This window comes from Physella acuta, unplaced genomic scaffold (assembly GCF_028476545.2).
Source record: "Physella acuta isolate Inbredline_101_S28 unplaced genomic scaffold, ASM2847654v3 ptg000588l, whole genome shotgun sequence".
Lineage (NCBI taxonomy): Eukaryota > Metazoa > Mollusca > Gastropoda > Physidae > Physella > Physella acuta.
The window spans coordinates 191750-214212 of NW_026732107.1; the positions used below are offsets into that span (position 1 = coordinate 191750).

General features: G+C 45.2%; 1 protein-coding gene across 6 annotated transcripts in view; it reads left to right on the top strand.

The window, feature by feature from the left end:
• Positions 1 to 22463, top strand: part of LOC131947188 (uncharacterized) — a 125982-nt gene that overhangs the window by 49427 nt on the left and 54092 nt on the right. For 5 of the 6 annotated variants that reach the window (XM_059308333.1, XM_059308332.1, XM_059308337.1 and 2 more), the window contains 4 exons: positions 1745 to 5015; positions 6784 to 6900; positions 7078 to 7112; positions 8107 to 9301. In XM_059308333.1, coding sequence (XP_059164316.1) covers positions 1745 to 5015; positions 6784 to 6900; positions 7078 to 7112; positions 8107 to 9301 — 4618 coding nt within the window. The remainder of the gene's footprint in view (positions 1 to 1744; positions 5016 to 6783; positions 6901 to 7077; positions 7113 to 8106; positions 9302 to 22463) is intronic. The other variant, XM_059308338.1, reaches the window with a different exon arrangement.

The window sequence follows — 22463 nt, forward strand, 5'->3', positions numbered from 1 at the left end:
TTGGGCGAGTTATCTTTAGAAGTGTATTGATCCACTTGAATGTGACGTTTCGTGTACGAACTTTTCCTTTACCTGGGCACCGCAGGTATGTTATCTGTCCTGGTGTCTGGCGACGCTAGAACCGACACACGGCCTGTCCCGGGCCACCCATACCGTTTGGCCTCTAGGTCTAATGATACATGCTGATTTAGATAGCATGTCGAGTGGGCCACTAATTGTTGGCCGTGACTAATGGGGTTGGTCTAGAAGTTACAGCCCAATTGCGACGGCTGAGAACAGTGGCTGGATATGGATCTAGGTGGATTAACTGGTGAAAGGGTCGTGTTCAGGGTTAGTGTCAGGTAGAGGTTAATTGTGTTACCTCAAGCTTCAGTTAATTTCACCTTTTAAATGAAGGACATCAATGTGGGTCTGGACTATGAAAGTGTGTAACGTGTTTAGCCTACTATTTAGTTGTATCGAGGTGCGTTTGTTCTGGTATTTGTGTACGGCTATGGTGTGATTAATTAAACAAATGTATCGTAGTTTGAAGCCTTGAGGTGTAATACTTGGATATACAACACGATTAAATGTGTACATATTGATATTATAGTCATCATTATATTTTCAATTCAACAATTGAACCATAGTTGAGCGTCAATAAAAAAAAGTTTTGGGGAGTTAGTTTTATGTCTACGTTCTGTACAATCTGTGATATATACTGTGATGACATCAAGTTGATCGAAACGAATGTATTTTCCTCCTATACCTTTGTCGTGACAGTCCCATGTGTTGCCCACCTGTATTACCTGTCAGCTAGTAATCTTGTGTGGACATCCGTTTAATCACACCTGATGGCGGTTCTATAGATTACAATTTTGTTTTACATATGTAGAGTTGTAGGTAAAAATGATCGTCTTCAATTCAGTTTTCTGTTTTCTTATAACAGTCTCTCAATTTTCCTTTACATTGCGCAATGAATGACTATGTTTAAACAAACAAACAAACAAACAAACAAACAGGGAGTGATCTCCCCTAAACTTTCTTGAATATTCTTATATAACACTATGGGGGATGGCAACTCGGGATAAAGACAATATTTTAAATCCATTTTTAATTACTCAAACGTTTAAAATTATAATAATTGCGTAGAAAAAAGAATTGCGCACGAAGTGAACGCCAAACAAAATGTGTATAGTATTGCGGAATATTATTAGTACTTTATAAATTCACATGCGTTTTTGAGAAATTGGAAATAACGTAAATTACTACTTCCGGTCAATGGAAATTACTCAAAATTTGACAGAAGGCAGAGAATTAGATCTTTTACTTACGTGTGAAATTTCATTATCTATCTGAAATAGTACTCAAGTTATAGGCTTTTGAAAAATGCAAAGTAGAAAAAGTTCCACAACCGGTTATCGGAAATCGCTGAAAAGTTGATACAGATCTACAAATTTGATATAATGCTTTTTTTTTTTAAGATTCAAATTTAAAAAAAAAAATAAGTAAGAAAACAAACTTTTATTTACCAATGTCACTTTGTTACAAAGCCTTTAAATGTCTCACATTATTCATATCTTTTAGTGGTTTGATTATTTGTATTGTATGACACTGTATCAAACAAATGCACATTTTTGGGTCGAAACTTCAGTTGGTTGCTATTTTTATTACTTTGTGAAGCTTTTCTTTTTCATTTCTCGATTTCCCATAGTTTTATATCAAGGTTTATAGTCGAATTAATTTGTTCTCCGTTTTTTTCCAGGCTTCACAGGAGGGCAAGAAAAGGAGGTCTTTCCTCCCCTCCTTTAAGAAGTCTTCTGGTATATCGCCGCCTTCACCTCAAGCTCCTCCCAGCTCCAGCACCCCAGCTCTTCTATCCAACCTAAGCTCCGTGACGTCATTGACAAGCTCACCTATCGTTCAACTACCTCCAGTGACTGGTCGTGCCGCTCCATACAGCGATAGAGAGCAGCACCGGTCAGTGACTGCCCCATACAGTGATAGAGAGCAGCACCGGACAGTGACTGCCCCATACAGTGATAGAGAGCAGCACCGACCAGTGACTGCCCCATACAGCGATAGAGAGCAGCACCGGCCAGTGACTGCCCCATACAGCGATAGAGAGCAGCACCGACCAGTGACTGCCCCATACAGCGATAGAGAGCAGCACCGGCCAGTGACTGCCCCATACAGTGATAGAGAGCAGCACCGACCAGTGACTGCCCCATATAGCGATAGAGAGCAGCACCGACCAGTGACTGCCCCATACAGCGATAGAGAGCAGCACCGACCAGTGACTGCCCCATACAGCGATAGAGAGCAGCACCGGCCAGTGACTGCCCCATACAGCGATAGAGAGCAGCACCGGCCAGTCCAGCTGCCGAAGAAAGAAAAAGAAGAAAACTTGTCCTTTGGTGTCGGCCTCCGTGTCGGGGCTCGGGTTAAGATCGGCGGTATCAAGCCGGGGATACTACGATACCTCGGCACCACACACTTAGCGCCTGGGATTTTCTGTGGTATTGAGCTCTTCGATCCTGATGGTAACCACGATGGCGAGGTTAACGGACATCGATACTTCACCTGCGCCCCAAATTATGGGATATTTGCTCCGAAAGAAAAAGTGTGTCTTGAGACGGCCAGTGCACTAGGGAGGTTAGCGTCCGACTCGGAGGGCTGTTACAGCAGCTCCGAGAGCTTGCACGAGAGGACTAGCAAGGCGTTTAAATGCTACGAGGAAGGGGAGCTGGAAGCGATCGACTGCACCAAGCTGAGCCCCATCATCAGCCCGCAGGAGGTCGATGACGACGTGGTGACGCGGCAACACAGAGCGTCCAAGCTGCCCAGCAAGTCCAAGCTAGCCAGTGTTTACCGCGGTGCTGACTTGTCCCCCGAGCCACTTGAGCCGCCGGACCTAGAGGATATTCCACAGAAAAGGGCCAAGTCAGGCCTGCCCAGAGCCAGGTCAAGTCTGCCCGCCCCTCCCGTCTCACAGTCCAAGCTGCCGACGTTCTCACGGTCTTACGCCAAATACAGCGAGCCTCCCTCACTGTATGCTCGCACCATTACGTATTCGGGCCAGCCGTATGAGCAACAAATCCAAGAGTCGCTGAAGAAATCCCAGAACGCCCCTGTGTTGACAGACTCTGACGTTGACAGTGAGAGATACAAGACCGGAAGTGCCAGGTCGTCAGAAGACTCCGAGGAAGACGGGTTTGTCAGGGACACGCTCAGCAGAGGCATCAAGAAGCAGCTGCGAGCTGACAGCCGGCAGTACTTGAACTTTACCTTTGACCCGGAAGAAATCACCCAGTCGCAAGATGCAGACGACAGTGACGACAGCGATGTAGAAACGTACCGGGCGGCCAACCCCCCTAGCACCGTGAACCCTCTGTATGTGGACCCGCATTTCATTCGAGACATTTCAGGAGAATCTTCAGACGACGGTGTCCACTGTCAGCGAGCGTCGTCTCAGTCAGTGACGTTAGCGGAGCACAGCTCTTATCTTCCTAGTGAAGAGTTACCCACTGTGACCTCAGCTGTGTATTCTAGTCGAGTCCCAGGGGCGATCAGATCTGACAGTTACACGATAGGTGTGGCGAATGAGAGGCGAGTGATAAGTATGAGTTTTTCAGGTTCCGAGTCGGACGACGACGCGACGAGGCTATCAGCGACTCGGTCCATATCAGAGAGTGACTTGCCCCCAGAGATGCTGCCCCGTGTGGACGATGGTAGCCTGGGTGGGTTCCCGGCGGATAGCGATACAGGTGACGACGACCGGATTTCAGAAGGTGGGTATCGCATTGCTAATAACGGTGATGGCTGTAGTGGTGGCTTGCACCTTACCCGACCCCTAGACAGCCGAAAGGCTGAGAGTTGCATTGTTACACAAGCGCAGAGTGGCGTTGGCTTAAGTCAGTCCCAAAGTTACACCGTATGTAGTCAAGAGACGGACAACAAGAGAGACCACTCCAAGGTTGATAGGAGCGCCACGGCGTCTCAGAGCTATTCTATATCCAAGTCGAACTCGACCACGTCCTCGCCCTCGAAGAAATATCGGAAGATCTCGACGGGCAGCTCGGCTAATGACGGAGGTGATTCCTCGTCCAGTGGCACGGAGCCCAAGACAGATTCATCAGGTGAGGTCAAGGGCGAAAACCTAGACGACAGCTCGACTGGAGCCTCACCGGAAGTGTCGCAAGCCTTGGAGTGGGACTACGGGCAGGAGTTTGACGGCAAGATCCCGCTGAGCCAGCAGGACAACACCATGACGACATCAGCCAGCACAGGGACCTCCGAGTCGCTGAGCGATGTGTTACGCGACATCTCAGAACACAGTGACGGCCCCATCGAGCCAGAAGGCGCCTCCAGCGTTATAGACGACTCGGATCTCTTTGAAGCGCCCGATAACGAATTTGAGAACATTGACAGTCTGGAAGATTTTCCCATTTTCGGGAAAGACGCCAAGACAATAATGACAGATTCGGGAATTTCCGATAAAAGTTTCGAGTTCTGCCCCAACAAATCTTCATCGTCCACGGTGTGTGGGAATTCCTCAGACGAGTGCTCGCGCGAGGACGACGCCTCGTCTCACACGACCACCAGGGCCATCAGCTCCGACTCGTCCCAGGAAACCCTGGCAGCCGAGTGCGCCGCGGACACGCCTGGTTCCATAGAGGACAAGGACTTCCTGTCTGAGGACATCTGCCCCACGTCACAGGTAGCCAGCTATGACGACCTGAGCCGGATGGACTCGTTTGGAGACGACAACTCCAACTCACCCGCTTCGGTGGTATCCATGGAGGACGTCAGCGGCATGCACGACAAAACTTTGATGTCGGATGACGTCAGTGTCGACATGGACTCGGACAACAGGGACGGAAGTCGCGAGGATCTGCTGATGATGGCGGACACAGGCTTGGACACCGAGATGACCGCTCTGTCCCCGGGCGGGCGTATGGGTGGTGCGGACGGCAGGTCGCTTGGCCGGAGGGAGAGACCCATCTCGCTAATCTCAAGCACCAGCGCCGATACAGGTAGATATACGTATTGTCAGCAGCCGGCCGTTATGTGTTCAATGTCAAACCACCAGTTGTAGTGGACGTTCTATGTTCAATGTTCAGCAGGGAAATGAGAAGTCTAGATTTGATTTTTTTAGTTTTGCATGACGTGTTTTAGAGACGGCAGCTTGCGAGTCCCGCCCCTCCCCAACTTTTAAGTTCGCACATGCATTGGAGTCAGTTTTTATTTTTATATTGTTTTTTTTTCTGTTCTATTTTTTATTTTATTTTTTTATATTTACAAATTTTTGGCATCAACGGGTGCACATTTTACTAGGCATGTTTTGATATAGAAAAGGTTTTTAAAGAATTTTTTTTCAGAAATGCGAATGTTTTGTTTTAATTTTAAAATGAAATGAAAACCTTTTTAACAGCATGAGTGTAAGACAAGATCTAGTCATAGTGAATGTTTTAGAGTCAAGCATGGCGTGGTTTTACTACTGACAGAAGACTTCATACAAGTCGAAGACCCAATGGCGCATGTTAATTAACTGACAAATTAAATGACTTAAGCTAAAACCCGTCAGTAAAAAGTTGACGTTAACTGAACCGTCAGTAACTCTATGGCTTAAGCTGACGGACAGCTGACACGTTAGGACAGCCACTTGCTGTCAGCCTTGACCCAAAGGATGCGGGAGGGAGGTAGCAGCCAAAGTTTACTTAAACAATTCGTACCGTTTTGTCTACCGCATAGTCGGGTGACATACAATTACATTTACTTGAGTTTTAAATAGCAAGATGCAAAGAATAGTAAATTATGAATATATTTTCTACAACTAATAACTAAACAAAAGCAGATTATGTAATATTTGAGAGAATTTTTTTTTTCGTGTTATTGGTGTTGTGTAATGAATGTATTGATTAATGTATTGATGTGTTCATGGTTTTTGTTGTCAAACTGTTAACATTTATGCTCGTCTTGTCAAAATGTTTAACATTTAGCCATCTCTTTCTTATGCCACACCGCACACCACTCAAACTGTTTAACATTTAGGCTTGTCTTGTCAAAATGTTTAACATTTAGCCATCTCTTGTCTTATACCACACCGCACACCACTCAAACTGTTTAACATTTAGGCCTGTCTTGTCTTATACCACACCACACCACACAAACTTGTCAAACTGTTTAAAATTTAGGCCTGTCTTGTCAAACTGTTTAACATTTAAGCTTGTCTTGTCAAACTGTTTAACATTTAGGCCTGTCTTGTCTTATACCACACCAAACAAACTTTTAACATTCAGGTCTATTTTGTCTCTTACCACACCACGCCACCCAAACTTGTCACAATGTTTAACATTTAGCTATCTGTTGAGTACGTCATCAGTCAACAGCCACAATGTTTTAAAACACACAACATAAAAACTTACTTTCACTGAACTGTTTCACCCAGGTCTTTACTTTCTCTAAACAGTAACACCCACCTGTCTAACTGCTTCTGTTTCACCTACAGTGGTAAGGTCACATTTATAACTTTCAACACTAACTCAGCCATAGCATTATATCAACAATAACTTGCATTCTTATTCATGCATCTTCCCACACCGCCTACATCCAAATCTTAAGTATACAAATGAACTTCAGTCATTTCATAAACATTTTGATGTAATGTAACAACCAAAGCATGTCTAACCTTACTCTGATGTCTATCACTAAACCATCCACACACCTCTCAACAACTGTACCATGTACACGTGGTGTTGTTCTAGAAGGTTCTAACCCGATTTGTTACCCCACCCTCTGCAGGCTATGTGCCCGACACGGACTCGGAGCTTGGGACTCTGACAACCAACTCCCCCAACACGGACTGGGTTGATCGAAGGGGAGTAACCCACCCAACATCACACGCTCCCACAGAGAGGGGTGAGTTGTCTCTGCTCATCCATGCTTGATTTACATTGGATACCCTGTTATGGCATTATCGAAAGAGACTAAAATTAATTAAATATGTAATCCCACACTTTTATACACACGACACACATACACACACGGATACAGTTCATTAAACAGTTGTCAAGGTTTCACTTTAATTGTTTGCAGGTTTGCAACAAATGGACATCGACATGGACGACAAGGTATGTCGTAAATATTGTTTTTCTTATTAACATGGTAAAGAAATTGTTATAACTTTGATGCTTTCCTGTTGGGTCCGAAACAAAATAACGAAGTCTTCTCTAATAGTCATAGGCTTAGTTTCAGCTACCTGTTCTTTGAACTAAATCTTGCTCTAGTTTCATCTTCCCCCGGGGTGGGCCTGTCAGAGATGTACACACCTCTCATAAGTTACGTATCTGTCTGTACAGGGGTTTCAAGCACAACTCAGACATTTGTGTATCGATCTATTAAAAATTAGTTCAATGATGCTTAGAACTTAATGTTCAAGTATAAAAAAAAAGATGTGTGATACAAATCTGTTTACCATACTGCAACATGTGGAGTTGGTCAGGATAATTGTTGTTTTCTCATTCGGAAAATTAAAAACGTTCACCCGGAATGTACTTAACAAAATGTAGCAGTTTATACTTCTGTAGGCCGGCGCATCGATAAGCTGAAAGTTCTGACATTGATATTTTGTGTTACCCTATTCGAAACTGACGATCACTGGGGCAGATAGAGTAGAGTTTACCTGTTTCTGTATGCACGGCAAATTTAAGGTCAGATACCCATTCAGAGTTTAGTTCAGGAGCCTCTTTGAAAGAACCCGAAGCATGTCCGCCCTTCGAACGAAATAGAAAAGCATATTTTATGTAGAAAATATGTACTTGAACCAGTGTCCGCCCCCTCCCACCAAAATTTAAGTGCGCTTCCCCTGAAAGTTTCAAGTGCCCCCTCCCCCCTCTGGAGAAAAAAAATGTCTAAAATAAAAATTATACCCATTATAGTTAGGTGGACTCGGTTACGTACCACACAGACTTGAGTACTGGGTTGAGACTTAATGGTTAGTAGCCATGTGCTCTATCTCCCGACCATGTGTGGCTGTCCTGTGTACACGTTTAAACAAGAAACATATCTTATTGAGACCTTGTTCTATGGTGTGTGTATAATATCTGTGTCTCCATTGGTCCCCAGCTCTCAACCCCCAGCCTGACAGAGACCACCCCGACCTGCTCCGGTCACTCACTGGGCACCGCCAAGAACACCGAGGACGAGGACTACAACAGTGACCTGCAGACCAACACAGAAGATGACCGGATAGAGGCCGACCAGCTGTACGGACATGACGGGACGGGCAGCCTCACCCCCGAGCTGCCCCCTCCCACTGACATGGACGACCACGCCCACTCGTCTGGTGCTGACGACACCCACGACGTGTGTGGTGACTCGGCAGCTGGTTCTAGCCCCGCCCCCAACAGGGGCTCTAGTCCTAGAGAGGAGGACGATGGGAAAAGTTCTAAGAAAGACGACGCGGCCCAGCAGAGGACAGGCCGTCAGAAGAAGCCGATCACGATCACGAAAAAACGATCAGAAAATGTCGATCACAAAATGCCAAACATCAACGTTACGTCCAAGTTGGCGGACTACATCAAGGCGCCGACGCCAGTCAAACCCAGGGAGGAAAGAGAACCCAAGAAAGTCTTCAACAAAAACGCCAAAAATTTAATGCAGAAACGTGGGAACGAGAACAAGACGAAAGCGGAAATAAGCCGGGCGTCGTCTGTGGATAGTGTTGACCGGGAAAAAGTGGATAAACCCGAAAAACCGGAAAAACCCAAACCGATCATCAAACGGGAAAAGCCGAAGTCCAAATGGGACAACATCATGTCGCAGATTGAACAGAGCAAGGACACGACCAAACCGAAGCCAAAATCTGACATCAAAAGTTCTTTGGCTGCCTACCTCAGCACCCCACCCCCACAGCTTCCAACTGACAACAACGCCGTGGTGGGTGTGGTCAAGAACGACCAGCAGCCGCCCAAGAAAAGGGAGTTTGTCAAAAGGATCAAGCCGCTCCCCCCGCCGCCCCCTAAAATTGACCTGAGTAAGATCAAGAGCAAACTGAACGTGCCCACAGCGGCGTCTGCCGTCAAGGCGATGCCCAAGAGGGACGTGTCCCCCGGGCACGGTAAGGTCAAGAACCGGGTGTCCAGGGACAACTCCCCCGGGGGGAGCTCGGCCATGCTGCAGGACGGGCTGAAGAAGAGGATGTCGGACGGGCACATTGTCTTGTTGAGGCAGGAGCTGTCCACTACGGTCAGCTCAGTGAGGACCAGCCGCACCGACCTCAGTGGCTGTGTCAGCATGGAGAGTGTCGCCGACAGTAAAGGTGAGTACATCCGGTAGCTAGGCAGCTTTCTCAGCTTTAAATTTGTCACGTCACCAGCAGGCCCCCCATCTTTAATTCACGTGACCAGCAGGTCTCCCATCTAATTCACCACGTGACCAGCAGGTCTTCCATCTTTAGTTCACGTGACCATCAGTCCTAATACCGTATGTAGTTTTATGCCTAGTGTACTGCCTACTTAGCAGTTACAACCAACCTTTCAGCCTAGCTATACATTTTTTTGTCCTAGTTCAGCACCCAGGCATAGAATAATTTAACATTAAAAAGTCATCAGTTAACTAAACCTGTCGATGGAAGATTAAAGTTACTGATTGTTGTAACGGGACGCCAACGGTCCCCACCAGCTTGTTTATCTACTGTTTATGTTTCGGCTGGTTGGTGTTACATCTGTTAGATCCGAGGAGTGAAAGTGGTACTTTATTTTTCTTTTTACTTAAACAAGTCCATAGAAGTTTTGTGCCATTTGGTTTATACTGGCGCACCCCAGGGCATTGCTGTGATCTCAAAAGAAATTCAAGACACACTTTGTGATAACAATCAATTGTTAAAAATGATGTACTTTTAGAAGAGTTACGTAATTTTCTTTTACACATATATAGCTATAAATTGCAAAGATGCTTACTGCATCAGAAAAAAACCCACAGACCATCAGTGTACGTTAATCAACCTTCGCAAGGGTGAGGTAGAACGCCCCTCCTTGACTGCATCGTTGACGTTACTGGGCGCACCCGTGAGCCACCAGTTACATTACTGCAGAGCGCCGGGTACGACTTCCAGTTCGGTTTAGTCATTGGTTGTAATGACCTATCGTGTCAGTAGTGTCTTTAAAAGGATTGTAGGCGCCACAGTGCTCAACGGAAAGCCCGTGGGTCCTGCAGAAACCATCCCAGGAGTATCCTCATTAATTTACCACATGGCAATCGGATGAAAGGTGTAGTGATGCATACAAGACAGACAGACAGACAAACCTATACTTTCATTTTAATGGCTTTTATTACGTTCTCTAAGTATGTTTATGGCTCCGCAAATCTTGGAATATTTAATTAATGTAAACCACTCCCCATTGTCCGATTGAGCTGAAATTTGGAGCATTGGTAAATCTTGGATGACAATTCAAGAATATCTCATTTTAATATAATTTAAGTATTTTATTAGATTAATATTTTTATTTATATATTTATAAATAGGATACACATATTTTCACCTGGTACTGCTATGTTGGACGATTATGGTCAGGGCTTAGGCATACTTCAAGACTTATTGCCATCACGCAAAGACATATAACATACTTGTTATTTTAGTTTTAAAATAGTCTAACTGTCGGTTATTGATTGTTTGAGGTAATGGGGCGCCCATTCAGCCAAGTGTCGACTTACTTTCACAAGTCCGCTGTATAAAGTTTAAATTCTGCTTCCCCCTGTTTATACGGGCTGGCTAGACCTAGGCCTAGATTTACGGGGAAAAAAGTTTCATTGAGAAAATTACTAAAGAGAATTTACCCGTACTTCGTTTACCGTGAGAGCTGTCTCGTTCTGGACGCAACCTTTCAACTCTGACCCAATATTGTTAGCGTGTTGTTTAAAGAACAGCTGTTTAAAAAGCGAGACGCTCTAGGCAGTGGGGCCGCTAGTCAGAAACGCGAGCACTTCCTGACTGTGTTAGGATCTACTCCTTCATATTGGGGAGGTTTTTATTTCAAAAACTTTGTTAACAACTGTATTTCACTCCTGGTTATGTGGCTTTAGTTCTCATTGAGCCAAGTCAAACATGGGAGGTAGGTGCTCAGTTTTAAACTAGCTTTTTTTAAATTTATATTTTTTGTTTTTTAACAAGCGTTCTTTTTTTTTTGGCTTGACGCCGTTAAAATGTTCCATGTAGATAATTGGTTCGGTAAAACTAGATCTATATTTGTGTTGTAGTCAGGGCTTGCGCGCCCAGTCATTTATGTTAAGGGTCACTTTTTGCCTTTAGTTATCTTAGATTAGAGATCTTATCCCCCCCCCCCCTATCCCAACTGTAATCCCATAATGAGCCGTTATAAAAAAACTGAAAGTAAATTACGTTGAAGACAGTTTTGGGTGGGGTTGTGAATTGTGATGTGAAAGACCACAGGACCTCTTTGCTCCATACCAGTCTACCAATGTGGTTTAGCTCCATACTGCAGTGAGTATGATACTGGTCTACTGGTTTAACCGTTTATAGATGGTCTTGTAGCCGAGGATGATCGCACCGTGTTGTGTTATAATGTATGCGGTCTGTGTTTATTGACAGCTGATGGCAACTGCTGGGGGTGGTACATTGTGAGCACATAGCAATGCCAAGGTCCTTCCAATGAGTTACATTAGAGATATAGAGTGTTGTGATATAATGGTAGGGTGTCTAGTTTACATGTGGTCTTATGCTGGTACTTTATAGTGTAGACCTACCCTCACGTAAACCTAACCCTAACGTAGTACCCAACAATACCTCCACACCTGTATTAGGCCGCGTTGCTAGTGACATACATTTATTTTATTATTTAAACTTATATATCCGAGTTAAATGTTATATAGTATAACAAGTGGCATTTCATCACGAAGCTAAATTTACCTGAACAAAACTACCCTTATTTAATATTTATCTCTGTATCTTTAATGACAAGAAAGTTGTTGCAGTTACAGTTTTTAATGTGTTAAACTTGGCGCAAGGTTGATGTATTTTATTGTTAACTATCGCAGCTCTTGTGTGTCAGTAAGCCTTAAATCAATATGGGATTCGTGTTTCCGTGCGTATGTTTGTGTGTGTACTAGCTGTGCTTCCACCATTACCACAATATGTTATGCATGTAAAGTAGAACTTGGCCAACTGTTCACCAGGCCGCATTCATTGTCCCCTAGTTATTGAAACGGTTTAAAAAATAACATTAAGTAATACTCTATCTATTCAGTAAACTAAGCAATGCGCATAGTCCAGTTTTTGAGGAAAGTTTTATTTTATGAAAAATCTGAATGCTCCACAACGTGACCGTAGTTTTATTTGAGTGTTGTTATGAAGTTCTGTCTGAGAAAATTGCAGATATTTTATATTGGCCGTAACTTTTAGTGGAGTCAGGTAGATGTCCAACAGCCCCAATCTCATGACGCCACCATACGTGCCACTAACACTCGAGTGTTAAATGATCTTAGTGGAGTCAGGTAGATGTCCCACATCCCCAATCTCATGACTCTACCGTACGTGCCACTAACACTCGAGTGTTAAATGATCTTAGTGGAGTCAGGTAGATGTCCCACATCCCCAATCTCATGACGCCACCATACGTGCCACTAACACTCGAGTGTTAAATGATCTTAGTGGAGTCAGGTAGATGTCCCACATCCCCAATCTCATGACTCTACCGTACGTGCCACTAACACTCGAGTGTTAAATGATCTTAGTGGAGTCAGGTAGATGTCCCACATCCCCAATCTCATGACTCTACCGTACGTGCCACTAACACACGAGTGTTAAATGATCTTAGTGGAGTCAGGTAGATGTCCAACAGCCCAAATCTCATGACGCCACCATACGTGCCACTAACACTCGAGTGTTAAATGATCTTAGTGGAGCCAGGTAGATGTCCCACATCCCCAATCTCATGACTCTACCGTACGTGCCACTAACACACGAGTGTTAAATGATCTTAGTGGAGTCAGGTAGATGTCCAACAGCCCAAATCTCATGACGCCACCATACGTGCCACTAACACTCGAGTGTTAAATGATCTTAGTGGAACACCTCACCTTTGATACGCTCCATGCTCCTACAGGACTGGAGTGCCCAGCCCTGGCATTTAGTAAGCAGTTTCTACAACTAAAAACTGTTCGGGGTCTAATCGGCTTAGGGTGACCTCTGACCCGTGACATTTTCTCCATGGGCCCGGCCCAACCTCGTTACAAACGGCGCTCGTTAAGATACGTTTTGTTAGCGTCTGGTCCTGGGGACACAAAGAAGGTAGTATAGCAACTCTCAGTTTTGTTAGGGTCTGGTCCTGGGGACACAAAGAAGGTAGTATAGCAACTCTCAGTTTTGTTAGGGTCTGGTCCTGGGGACACAAAGAAGGTAGTATAGCAACTCTCAGTTTTGTTAGGGTCTGGTCCTGGGGACACAAAGAAGGTAGTATAGCAACTCTCAGTTTTGTTAGGGTCTGGTCCTGGGGACACAAAGAAGGTAGTATAGCAACTCTCAGTTTTGTTAGGGTCTGGTCCTGGGGACACAAAGAAGGTAGTATAGCAACTCTCAGTTTTGTTAGCGTCTTGTCCTGGGGACACAAAGAAGGTAGTATAGCAACTCTCAGTTTTGTTAGCGTCTGGTCCTGGGGACACAAAGAAGGTAGTATAGCAACTCTCAGTTTTGTTAGGGTCTGGTCCTGGGGACACAAAGAAGGTAGTATAGCAACTCTCAGTTTTGTTAGGGTCTGGTCCTGGGGACACAAAGAAGGTAGTATAGCAACTCTCAGTTTTGTTAGCGTCTGGTCCTGGGGACACAAAGAAGGTAGTATAGCAACTCTCAGTTTTGTTAGCGTCTGGTCCTGGGGACACAAAGAAGGTAGTATAGCAACTCTCAGTTTTGTTAGGGTCTGGTCCTGGGGACACAAAGAAGGTAGTATAGCAACTCTCAGTTTTGTTAGGGTCTGGTCCTGGGGACACAAAGAAGGTAGTATAGCAACTCTCAGTTTTGTTAGGGTCTGGTCCTGGGGACACAAAGAAGGTAGTATAGCAACTCTCAGTTTTGTTAGGGTCTGGTCCTGGGGACACAAAGAAGGTAGTATAGCAACTCTCAGTTTTGTTAGGGTCTGGTCCTGGGGACACAAAGAAGGTAGTATAGCAACTCTCAGTTTTGTTAGCGTCTGGTCCTGGGGACACAAAGAAGGTAGTATAGCAACTCTCAGTTTTGTTAGGGTCTGGTCCTGGAGACACAAAGAAGGTAGTATAGCAACTCTCAGTTTTGTTAGGGTCTGGTCCTGGGGACACAAAGAAGGTAGTATAGCAACTCTCAGTTTTGTAGGGTCTGGTCCTGGGGACACAAAGAAGGTAGTATAGCAACTCTCAGTTTTGTTAGGGTCTGGTCCTGGGGACACAAAGAAGGTAGTATAGCAACTCTCAGTTTTGTTAGGGTCTGGTCCTGGGGACACAAAGAAGGTAGTATAGCAACTCTCAGTTTTGTTAGGGTCTGGTCCTGGGGACACAAAGAAGGTAGTAATAGCAACTCTCAGTTTTGTTAGGGTCTGGTCCTGGGGACACAAAGAAGGTAGTATAGCAACTCTCAGTTTTGTTAGGGTCTGGTCCTGGGGACACAAAGAAGGTAGTATAGCAACTCTCAGTTTTGTTAGGGTCTGGTCCTGGGGACACAAAGAAGGTAGTATAGCAACTCTCAGTTTTGTTAGGGTCTGGTCCTGGGGACACAAAGAAGGTAGTATAGCAACTCTCAGTTTTGTTAGCGTCTGGGGACACAAAGAAGGTAGTATAGCAACTCTCAGTTTTGTTAGGGTCTGGTCCTGGGGACACAAAGAAGGTAGTATAGCAACTCTCAGTTTTGTTAGCGTCTGGGGACACAAAGAAGGTAGTATAGCAACTCTCAGTTTTGTTAGGGTCTGGTCCTGGGGACACAAAGAAGGTAGTATAGCAACTCTCAGTTTTGTTAGGGTCTGGTCCTGGGGACACAAAGAAGGTAGTATAGCAACTCTCAGTTTTGTTAGCGTCCTGGGGACACAAAGAAGGTAGTATAGCAACTCTCAGTTTTGTTAGGGTCTGGTCCTGGGGACACAAAGAAGGTAGTATAGCAATTCTCAGTTTTGTTAGGGTCTGGTCCTGGGGACACAAAGAAGGTAGTATAGCAACTCTCAGTTTTGTTAGGGTCTGGTCCTGGGGACACAAAGAAGGTAGTATAGCAACTCTCAGTTTTGTTAGGGTCTGGTCCTGGGGACACAAAGAAGGTAGTATAGCAACTCTCAGTTTTGTTAGGGTCTGGTCCTGGGGACACAAAGAAGGTAGTATAGCAACTCTCAGTTTTGTTAGCGTCTGGTCCTGGTGACACAAAGAAGGTAGTATAGCAACTCTCAGTTTTGTTAGGGTCTGGTCCTGGGGACACAAAGAAGGTAGTATAGCAACTCTCAGTTTTGTTAGGGTCTGGTCCTGGGGACACAAAGAAGGTAGTATAGCAACTCTCAGTTTTGTTAGGGTCTGGTCCTGGGGACACAAAGAAGGTAGTATAGCAACTCTCAGTTTTGTTAGGGTCTGGTCCTGGGGACACAAAGAAGGTAGTATAGCAACTCTCAGTTTTGTTAGGGTCTGGTCCTGGGGACACAAAGAAGGTAGTATAGCAACTCTCAGTTTTGTTAGGGTCTGGTCCTGGGGACACAAAGAAGGTAGTATAGCAACTCTCAGTTTTGTTAGGGTCTGGTCCTGGGGACACAAAGAAGGTAGTATAGCAACTCTCAGTTTTGTTAGCGTCTTGTCCTGGGGACACAAAGAAGGTAGTATAGCAACTCTCAGTTTTGTTAGCGTCTGGTCCTGGGGACACAAAGAAGGTAGTATAGCAACTCTCAGTTTTGTTAGGGTCTGGTCCTGGGGACACAAAGAAGGTAGTATAGCAACTCTGAGTTTTGTTAGGGTCTGGTCCTGGGGACACAAAGAAGGTAGTATAGCAACTCAGTTTTGTTAGGGTCTGGTCCTGGGGACACAAAGAAGGTAGTATAGCAACTCTCAGTTTTGTTAGCGTCCTGGGGACACAAAGAAGGTAGTATAGCAACTCTCAGTTTTGTTAGGGTCTGGTCCTGGGGACACAAAGAAGGTAGTATAGCAACTCTCAGTTTTGTTAGGGTCTGGTCCTGGGGACACAAAGAAGGTAGTATAGCAACTCTCAGTTTTGTTAGCGTCTGGGGACACAAAGAAGGTAGTATAGCAACTCTCAGTTTTGTTAGGGTCTGGTCCTGGGGACACAAAGAAGGTAGTATAGCAACTCTCAGTTTTGTTAGGGTCTGGTCCTGGGGACACAAAGAAGGTAGTATAGCAACTCTCAGTTTTGTTAGGGTCTGGTCCTGGGGACACAAAGAAGGTAGTATAGCAACTCTCAGTTTTGTTAGGGTCTGGTCCTGGGGACACAAAGAAGGTAGTATAGCAACTCTCAGTTTTGTTAGGGTCTGGTCCTGGGGACACAAAGAAGGTAGTATAGCAACTCTCAGTTTTGTTAGCGTCTGGGAACACAAAGAAGGTAGTATAGCAACTCTCAGTTTTGTTAGGGTCTGGTCCTGGGGACACAAAGAAGGTAGTATAGCAACTCTCAGTTTTGTTAGGGTCTGGTCCTGGGGACACAAAGAAGGTAGTATAGCAACTCTCAGTTTTGTTAGGGTCTGGTCCTGGGGACACAAAGAAGGTAGTATAGCAACTCTCAGTTTTGTTAGGGTCTGGTCCTGGGGACACAAAGAAGGTAGTATAGCAACTCTCAGTTTTGTTAGGGTCTGGTCCTGGGGACACAAAGAAGGTAGTATAGCAACTCTCAGTTTTGTTAGCGTCTGGGGACACAAAGAAGGTAGTATAGCAACTCTCAGTTTTGTTAGGGTCTGGTCCTGGGGACACAAAGAAGGTAGTATAGCAACTCTCAGTTTTGTTAGCGTCTGGTCCTGGTGACACAAAGAAGGTAGTATAGCAACTCTCAGTTTTGTTAGGGTCTGGTCCTGGGGACACAAAGAAGGTAGTATAGCAACTCTCAGTTTTGTTAGGGTCTGGTCCTGGGGACACAAAGAAGGTAGTATAGCAACTCTCAGTTTTGTTAGGGTCTGGTCCTGGGGACACAAAGAAGGTAGTATAGCAACTCTCAGTTTTGTTAGGGTCTGGTCCTGGGGACACAAAGAAGGTAGTATAGCAACTCTCAGTTTTGTTAGGGTCTGGTCCTGGGGACACAAAGAAGGTAGTATAGCAACTCTCAGTTTTGTTAGCGTCTTGTCCTGGGGACACAAAGAAGGTAGTATAGCAACTCTCAGTTTTGTTAGCGTCTGGTCCTGGGGACACAAAGAAGGTAGTATAGCAACTCTCAGTTTTGTTAGGGTCTGGTCCTGGGGACACAAAGAAGGTAGTATAGCAACTCTCAGTTTTGTTAGGGTCTGGTCCTGGGGACACAAAGAAGGTAGTATAGCAACTCTGAGTTTTGTTAGGGTCTGGTCCTGGGGACACAAAGAAGGTAGTATAGCAACTCAGTTTTGTTAGGGTCTGGTCCTGGGGACACAAAGAAGGTAGTATAGCAACTCTCAGTTTTGTTAGCGTCCTGGGGACACAAAGAAGGTAGTATAGCAACTCTCAGTTTTGTTAGGGTCTGGTCCTGGGGACACAAAGAAGGTAGTATAGCAACTCTCAGTTTTGTTAGGGTCTGGTCCTGGGGACACAAAGAAGGTAGTATAGCAACTCTCAGTTTTGTTAGCGTCTGGGGACACAAAGAAGGTAGTATAGCAACTCTCAGTTTTGTTAGGGTCTGGTCCTGGGGACACAAAGAAGGTAGTATAGCAACTCTCAGTTTTGTTAGGGTCTGGTCCTGGGGACACAAAGAAGGTAGTATAGCAACTCTCAGTTTTGTTAGGGTCTGGTCCTGGGGACACAAAGAAGGTAGTATAGCAACTCTCAGTTTTGTTAGGGTCTGGTCCTGGGGACACAAAGAAGGTAGTATAGCAACTCTCAGTTTTGTTAGGGTCTGGTCCTGGGGACACAAAGAAGGTAGTATAGCAACTCTCAGTTTTGTTAGCGTCTGGGAACACAAAGAAGGTAGTATAGCAACTCTCAGTTTTGTTAGGGTCTGGTCCTGGGGACACAAAGAAGGTAGTATAGCAACTCTCAGTTTTGTTAGGGTCTGGTCCTGGGGACACAAAGAAGGTAGTATAGCAACTCTCAGTTTTGTTAGGGTCTGGTCCTGGGGACACAAAGAAGGTAGTATAGCAACTCTCAGTTTTGTTAGGGTCTGGTCCTGGGGACACAAAGAAGGTAGTATAGCAACTCTCAGTTTTGTTAGGGTCTGGTCCTGGGGACACAAAGAAGGTAGTATAGCAACTCTCAGTTTTGTTAGCGTCTGGGGACACAAAGAAGGTAGTATAGCAACTCTCAGTTTTGTTAGGGTCTGGTCCTGGGGACACAAAGAAGGTAGTATAGCAACTCTCAGTTTTGTTAGCGTCTGGTCCTGGTGACACAAAGAAGGTAGTATAGCAACTCTCAGTTTTGTTAGGGTCTGGTCCTGGGGACACAAAGAAGGTAGTATAGCAACTCTCAGTTTTGTTAGGGTCTGGTCCTGGGGACACAAAGAAGGTAGTATAGCAACTCTCAGTTTTGTTAGGGTCTGGTCCTGGGGACACAAAGAAGGTAGTATAGCAACTCTCAGTTTTGTTAGGGTCTGGTCCTGGGGACACAAAGAAGGTAGTATAGCAACTCTCAGTTTTGTTAGGGTCTGGTCCTGGGGACACAAAGAAGGTAGTATAGCAACTCTCAGTTTTGTTAGGGTCTGGTCCTGGGGACACAAAGAAGGTAGTATAGCAACTCTCAGTTTTGTTAGCGTCTTGTCCTGGGGACACAAAGAAGGTAGTATAGCAACTCTCAGTTTTGTTAGCGTCTGGTCCTGGGGACACAAAGAAGGTAGTATAGCAACTCTCAGTTTTGTTAGGGTCTGGTCCTGGGGACACAAAGAAGGTAGTATAGCAACTCTCAGTTTTGTTAGGGTCTGGTCCTGGGGACACAAAGAAGGTAGTATAGCAACTCTCAGTTTTGTTAGCGTCTGGTCCTGGGGACACAAAGAAGGTAGTATAGCAACTCTCAGTTTTGTTAGCGTCTGGTCCTGGGGACACAAAGAAGGTAGTATAGCAACTCTCAGTTTTGTTAGGGTCTGGTCCTGGGGACACAAAGAAGGTAGTATAGCAACTCTCAGTTTTGTTAGGGTCTGGTCCTGGGGACACAAAGAAGGTAGTATAGCAACTCTCAGTTTTGTTAGCGTCTGGGGACACAAAGAAGGTAGTATAGCAACTCTCAGTTTTGTTAGGGTCTGGTCCTGGGGACACAAAGAAGGTAGTATAGCAACTCTCAGTTTTGTTAGGGTCTGGTCCTGGGGACACAAAGAAGGTAGTATAGCAACTCTCAGTTTTGTTAGGGTCTGGTCCTGGGGACACAAAGAAGGTAGTATAGCAACTCTCAGTTTTGTTAGGGTCTGGTCCTGGGGACACAAAGAAGGTAGTATAGCAACTCTCAGTTTTGTTAGGGTCTGGTCCTGGGGACACAAAGAAGGTAGTATAGCAACTCTCAGTTTTGTTAGCGTCTGGGAACACAAAGAAGGTAGTATAGCAACTCTCAGTTTTGTTAGGGTCTGGTCCTGGGGACACAAAGAAGGTAGTATAGCAACTCTCAGTTTTGTTAGGGTCTGGTCCTGGGGACACAAAGAAGGTAGTATAGCAACTCTCAGTTTTGTTAGGGTCTGGTCCTGGGGACACAAAGAAGGTAGTATAGCAACTCTCAGTTTTGTTAGGGTCTGGTCCTGGGGACACAAAGAAGGTAGTATAGCAACTCTCAGTTTTGTTAGGGTCTGGTCCTGGGGACACAAAGAAGGTAGTATAGCAACTCTCAGTTTTGTTAGCGTCTGGGGACACAAAGAAGGTAGTATAGCAACTCTCAGTTTTGTTAGGGTCTGGTCCTGGGGACACAAAGAAGGTAGTATAGCAACTCTCAGTTTTGTTAGCGTCCTGGGGACACAAAGAAGGTAGTATAGCAACTCTCAGTTTTGTTAGGGTCTGGTCCTGGGGACACAAAGAAGGTAGTATAGCAACTCTCAGTTTTGTTAGGGTCTGGTCCTGGGGACACAAAGAAGGTAGTATAGCAACTCTCAGTTTTGTTAGCGTCTGGGGACACAAAGAAGGTAGTATAGCAACTCTCAGTTTTGTTAGGGTCTGGTCCTGGGGACACAAAGAAGGTAGTATAGCAACTCTCAGTTTTGTTAGGGTCTGGTCCTGGGGACACAAAGAAGGTAGTATAGCAACTCTCAGTTTTGTTAGCGTCCTGGGGACACAAAGAAGGTAGTATAGCAACTCTCAGTTTTGTAAGGGTCTGGTCCTGGGGACACAAAGAAGGTAGTATAGCAATTCTCAGTTTTGTTAGGGTCTGGTCCTGGGGACACAAAGAAGGTAGTATAGCAACTCTCAGTTTTGTTAGGGTCTGGTCCTGGGGACACAAAGAAGGTAGTATAGCAACTCTCAGTTTTGTTAGGGTCTGGTCCTGGGGACACAAAGAAGGTAGTATAGCAACTCTCAGTTTTGTTAGGGTCTGGTCCTGGGGACACAAAGAAGGTAGTATAGCAACTCTCAGTTTTGTTAGCGTCTGGTCCTGGTGACACAAAGAAGGTAGTATAGCAACTCTCAGTTTTGTTAGGGTCTGGTCCTGGGGACACAAAGAAGGTAGTATAGCAACTCTCAGTTTTGTTAGGGTCTGGTCCTGGGGACACAAAGAAGGTAGTATAGCAACTCTCAGTTTTGTTAGGGTCTGGTCCTGGGGACACAAAGAAGGTAGTATAGCAACTCTCAGTTTTGTTAGGGTCTGGTCCTGGGGACACAAAGAAGGTAGTATAGCAACTCTCAGTTTTGTTAGGGTCTGGTCCTGGGGACACAAAGAAGGTAGTATAGCAACTCTCAGTTTTGTTAGGGTCTGGTCCTGGGGACACAAAGAAGGTAGTATAGCAACTCTCAGTTTTGTTAGGGTCTGGTCCTGGGGACACAAAGAAGGTAGTATAGCAACTCTCAGTTTTGTTAGCGTCTTGTCCTGGGGACACAAAGAAGGTAGTATAGCAACTCTCAGTTTTGTTAGCGTCTGGTCCTGGGGACACAAAGAAGGTAGTATAGCAACTCTCAGTTTTGTTAGGGTCTGGTCCTGGGGACACAAAGAAGGTAGTATAGCAACTCTGAGTTTTGTTAGGGTCTGGTCCTGGGGACACAAAGAAGGTAGTATAGCAACTCAGTTTTGTTAGGGTCTGGTCCTGGGGACACAAAGAAGGTAGTATAGCAACTCTCAGTTTTGTTAGCGTCCTGGGGACACAAAGAAGGTAGTATAGCAACTCTCAGTTTTGTTAGGGTCTGGTCCTGGGGACACAAAGAAGGTAGTATAGCAACTCTCAGTTTTGTTAGGGTCTGGTCCTGGGGACACAAAGAAGGTAGTATAGCAACTCTCAGTTTTGTTAGCGTCTGGGGACACAAAGAAGGTAGTATAGCAACTCTCAGTTTTGTTAGGGTCTGGTCCTGGGGACACAAAGAAGGTAGTATAGCAACTCTCAGTTTTGTTAGGGTCTGGTCCTGGGGACACAAAGAAGGTAGTATAGCAACTCTCAGTTTTGTTAGGGTCTGGTCCTGGGGACACAAAGAAGGTAGTATAGCAACTCTCAGTTTTGTTAGGGTCTGGTCCTGGGGACACAAAGAAGGTAGTATAGCAACTCTCAGTTTTGTTAGGGTCTGGTCCTGGGGACACAAAGAAGGTAGTATAGCAACTCTCAGTTTTGTTAGCGTCTGGGAACACAAAGAAGGTAGTATAGCAACTCTCAGTTTTGTTAGGGTCTGGTCCTGGGGACACAAAGAAGGTAGTATAGCAACTCTCAGTTTTGTTAGGGTCTGGTCCTGGGGACACAAAGAAGGTAGTATAGCAACTCTCAGTTTTGTTAGGGTCTGGTCCTGGGGACACAAAGAAGGTAGTATAGCAACTCTCAGTTTTGTTAGGGTCTGGTCCTGGGGACACAAAGAAGGTAGTATAGCAACTCTCAGTTTTGTTAGGGTCTGGTCCTGGGGACACAAAGAAGGTAGTATAGCAACTCTCAGTTTTGTTAGCGTCTGGGGACACAAAGAAGGTAGTATAGCAACTCTCAGTTTTGTTAGGGTCTGGTCCTGGGGACACAAAGAAGGTAGTATAGCAACTCTCAGTTTTGTTAGCGTCTGGTCCTGGTGACACAAAGAAGGTAGTATAGCAACTCTCAGTTTTGTTAGGGTCTGGTCCTGGGGACACAAAGAAGGTAGTATAGCAACTCTCAGTTTTGTTAGGGTCTGGTCCTGGGGACACAAAGAAGGTAGTATAGCAACTCTCAGTTTTGTTAGGGTCTGGTCCTGGGGACACAAAGAAGGTAGTATAGCAAC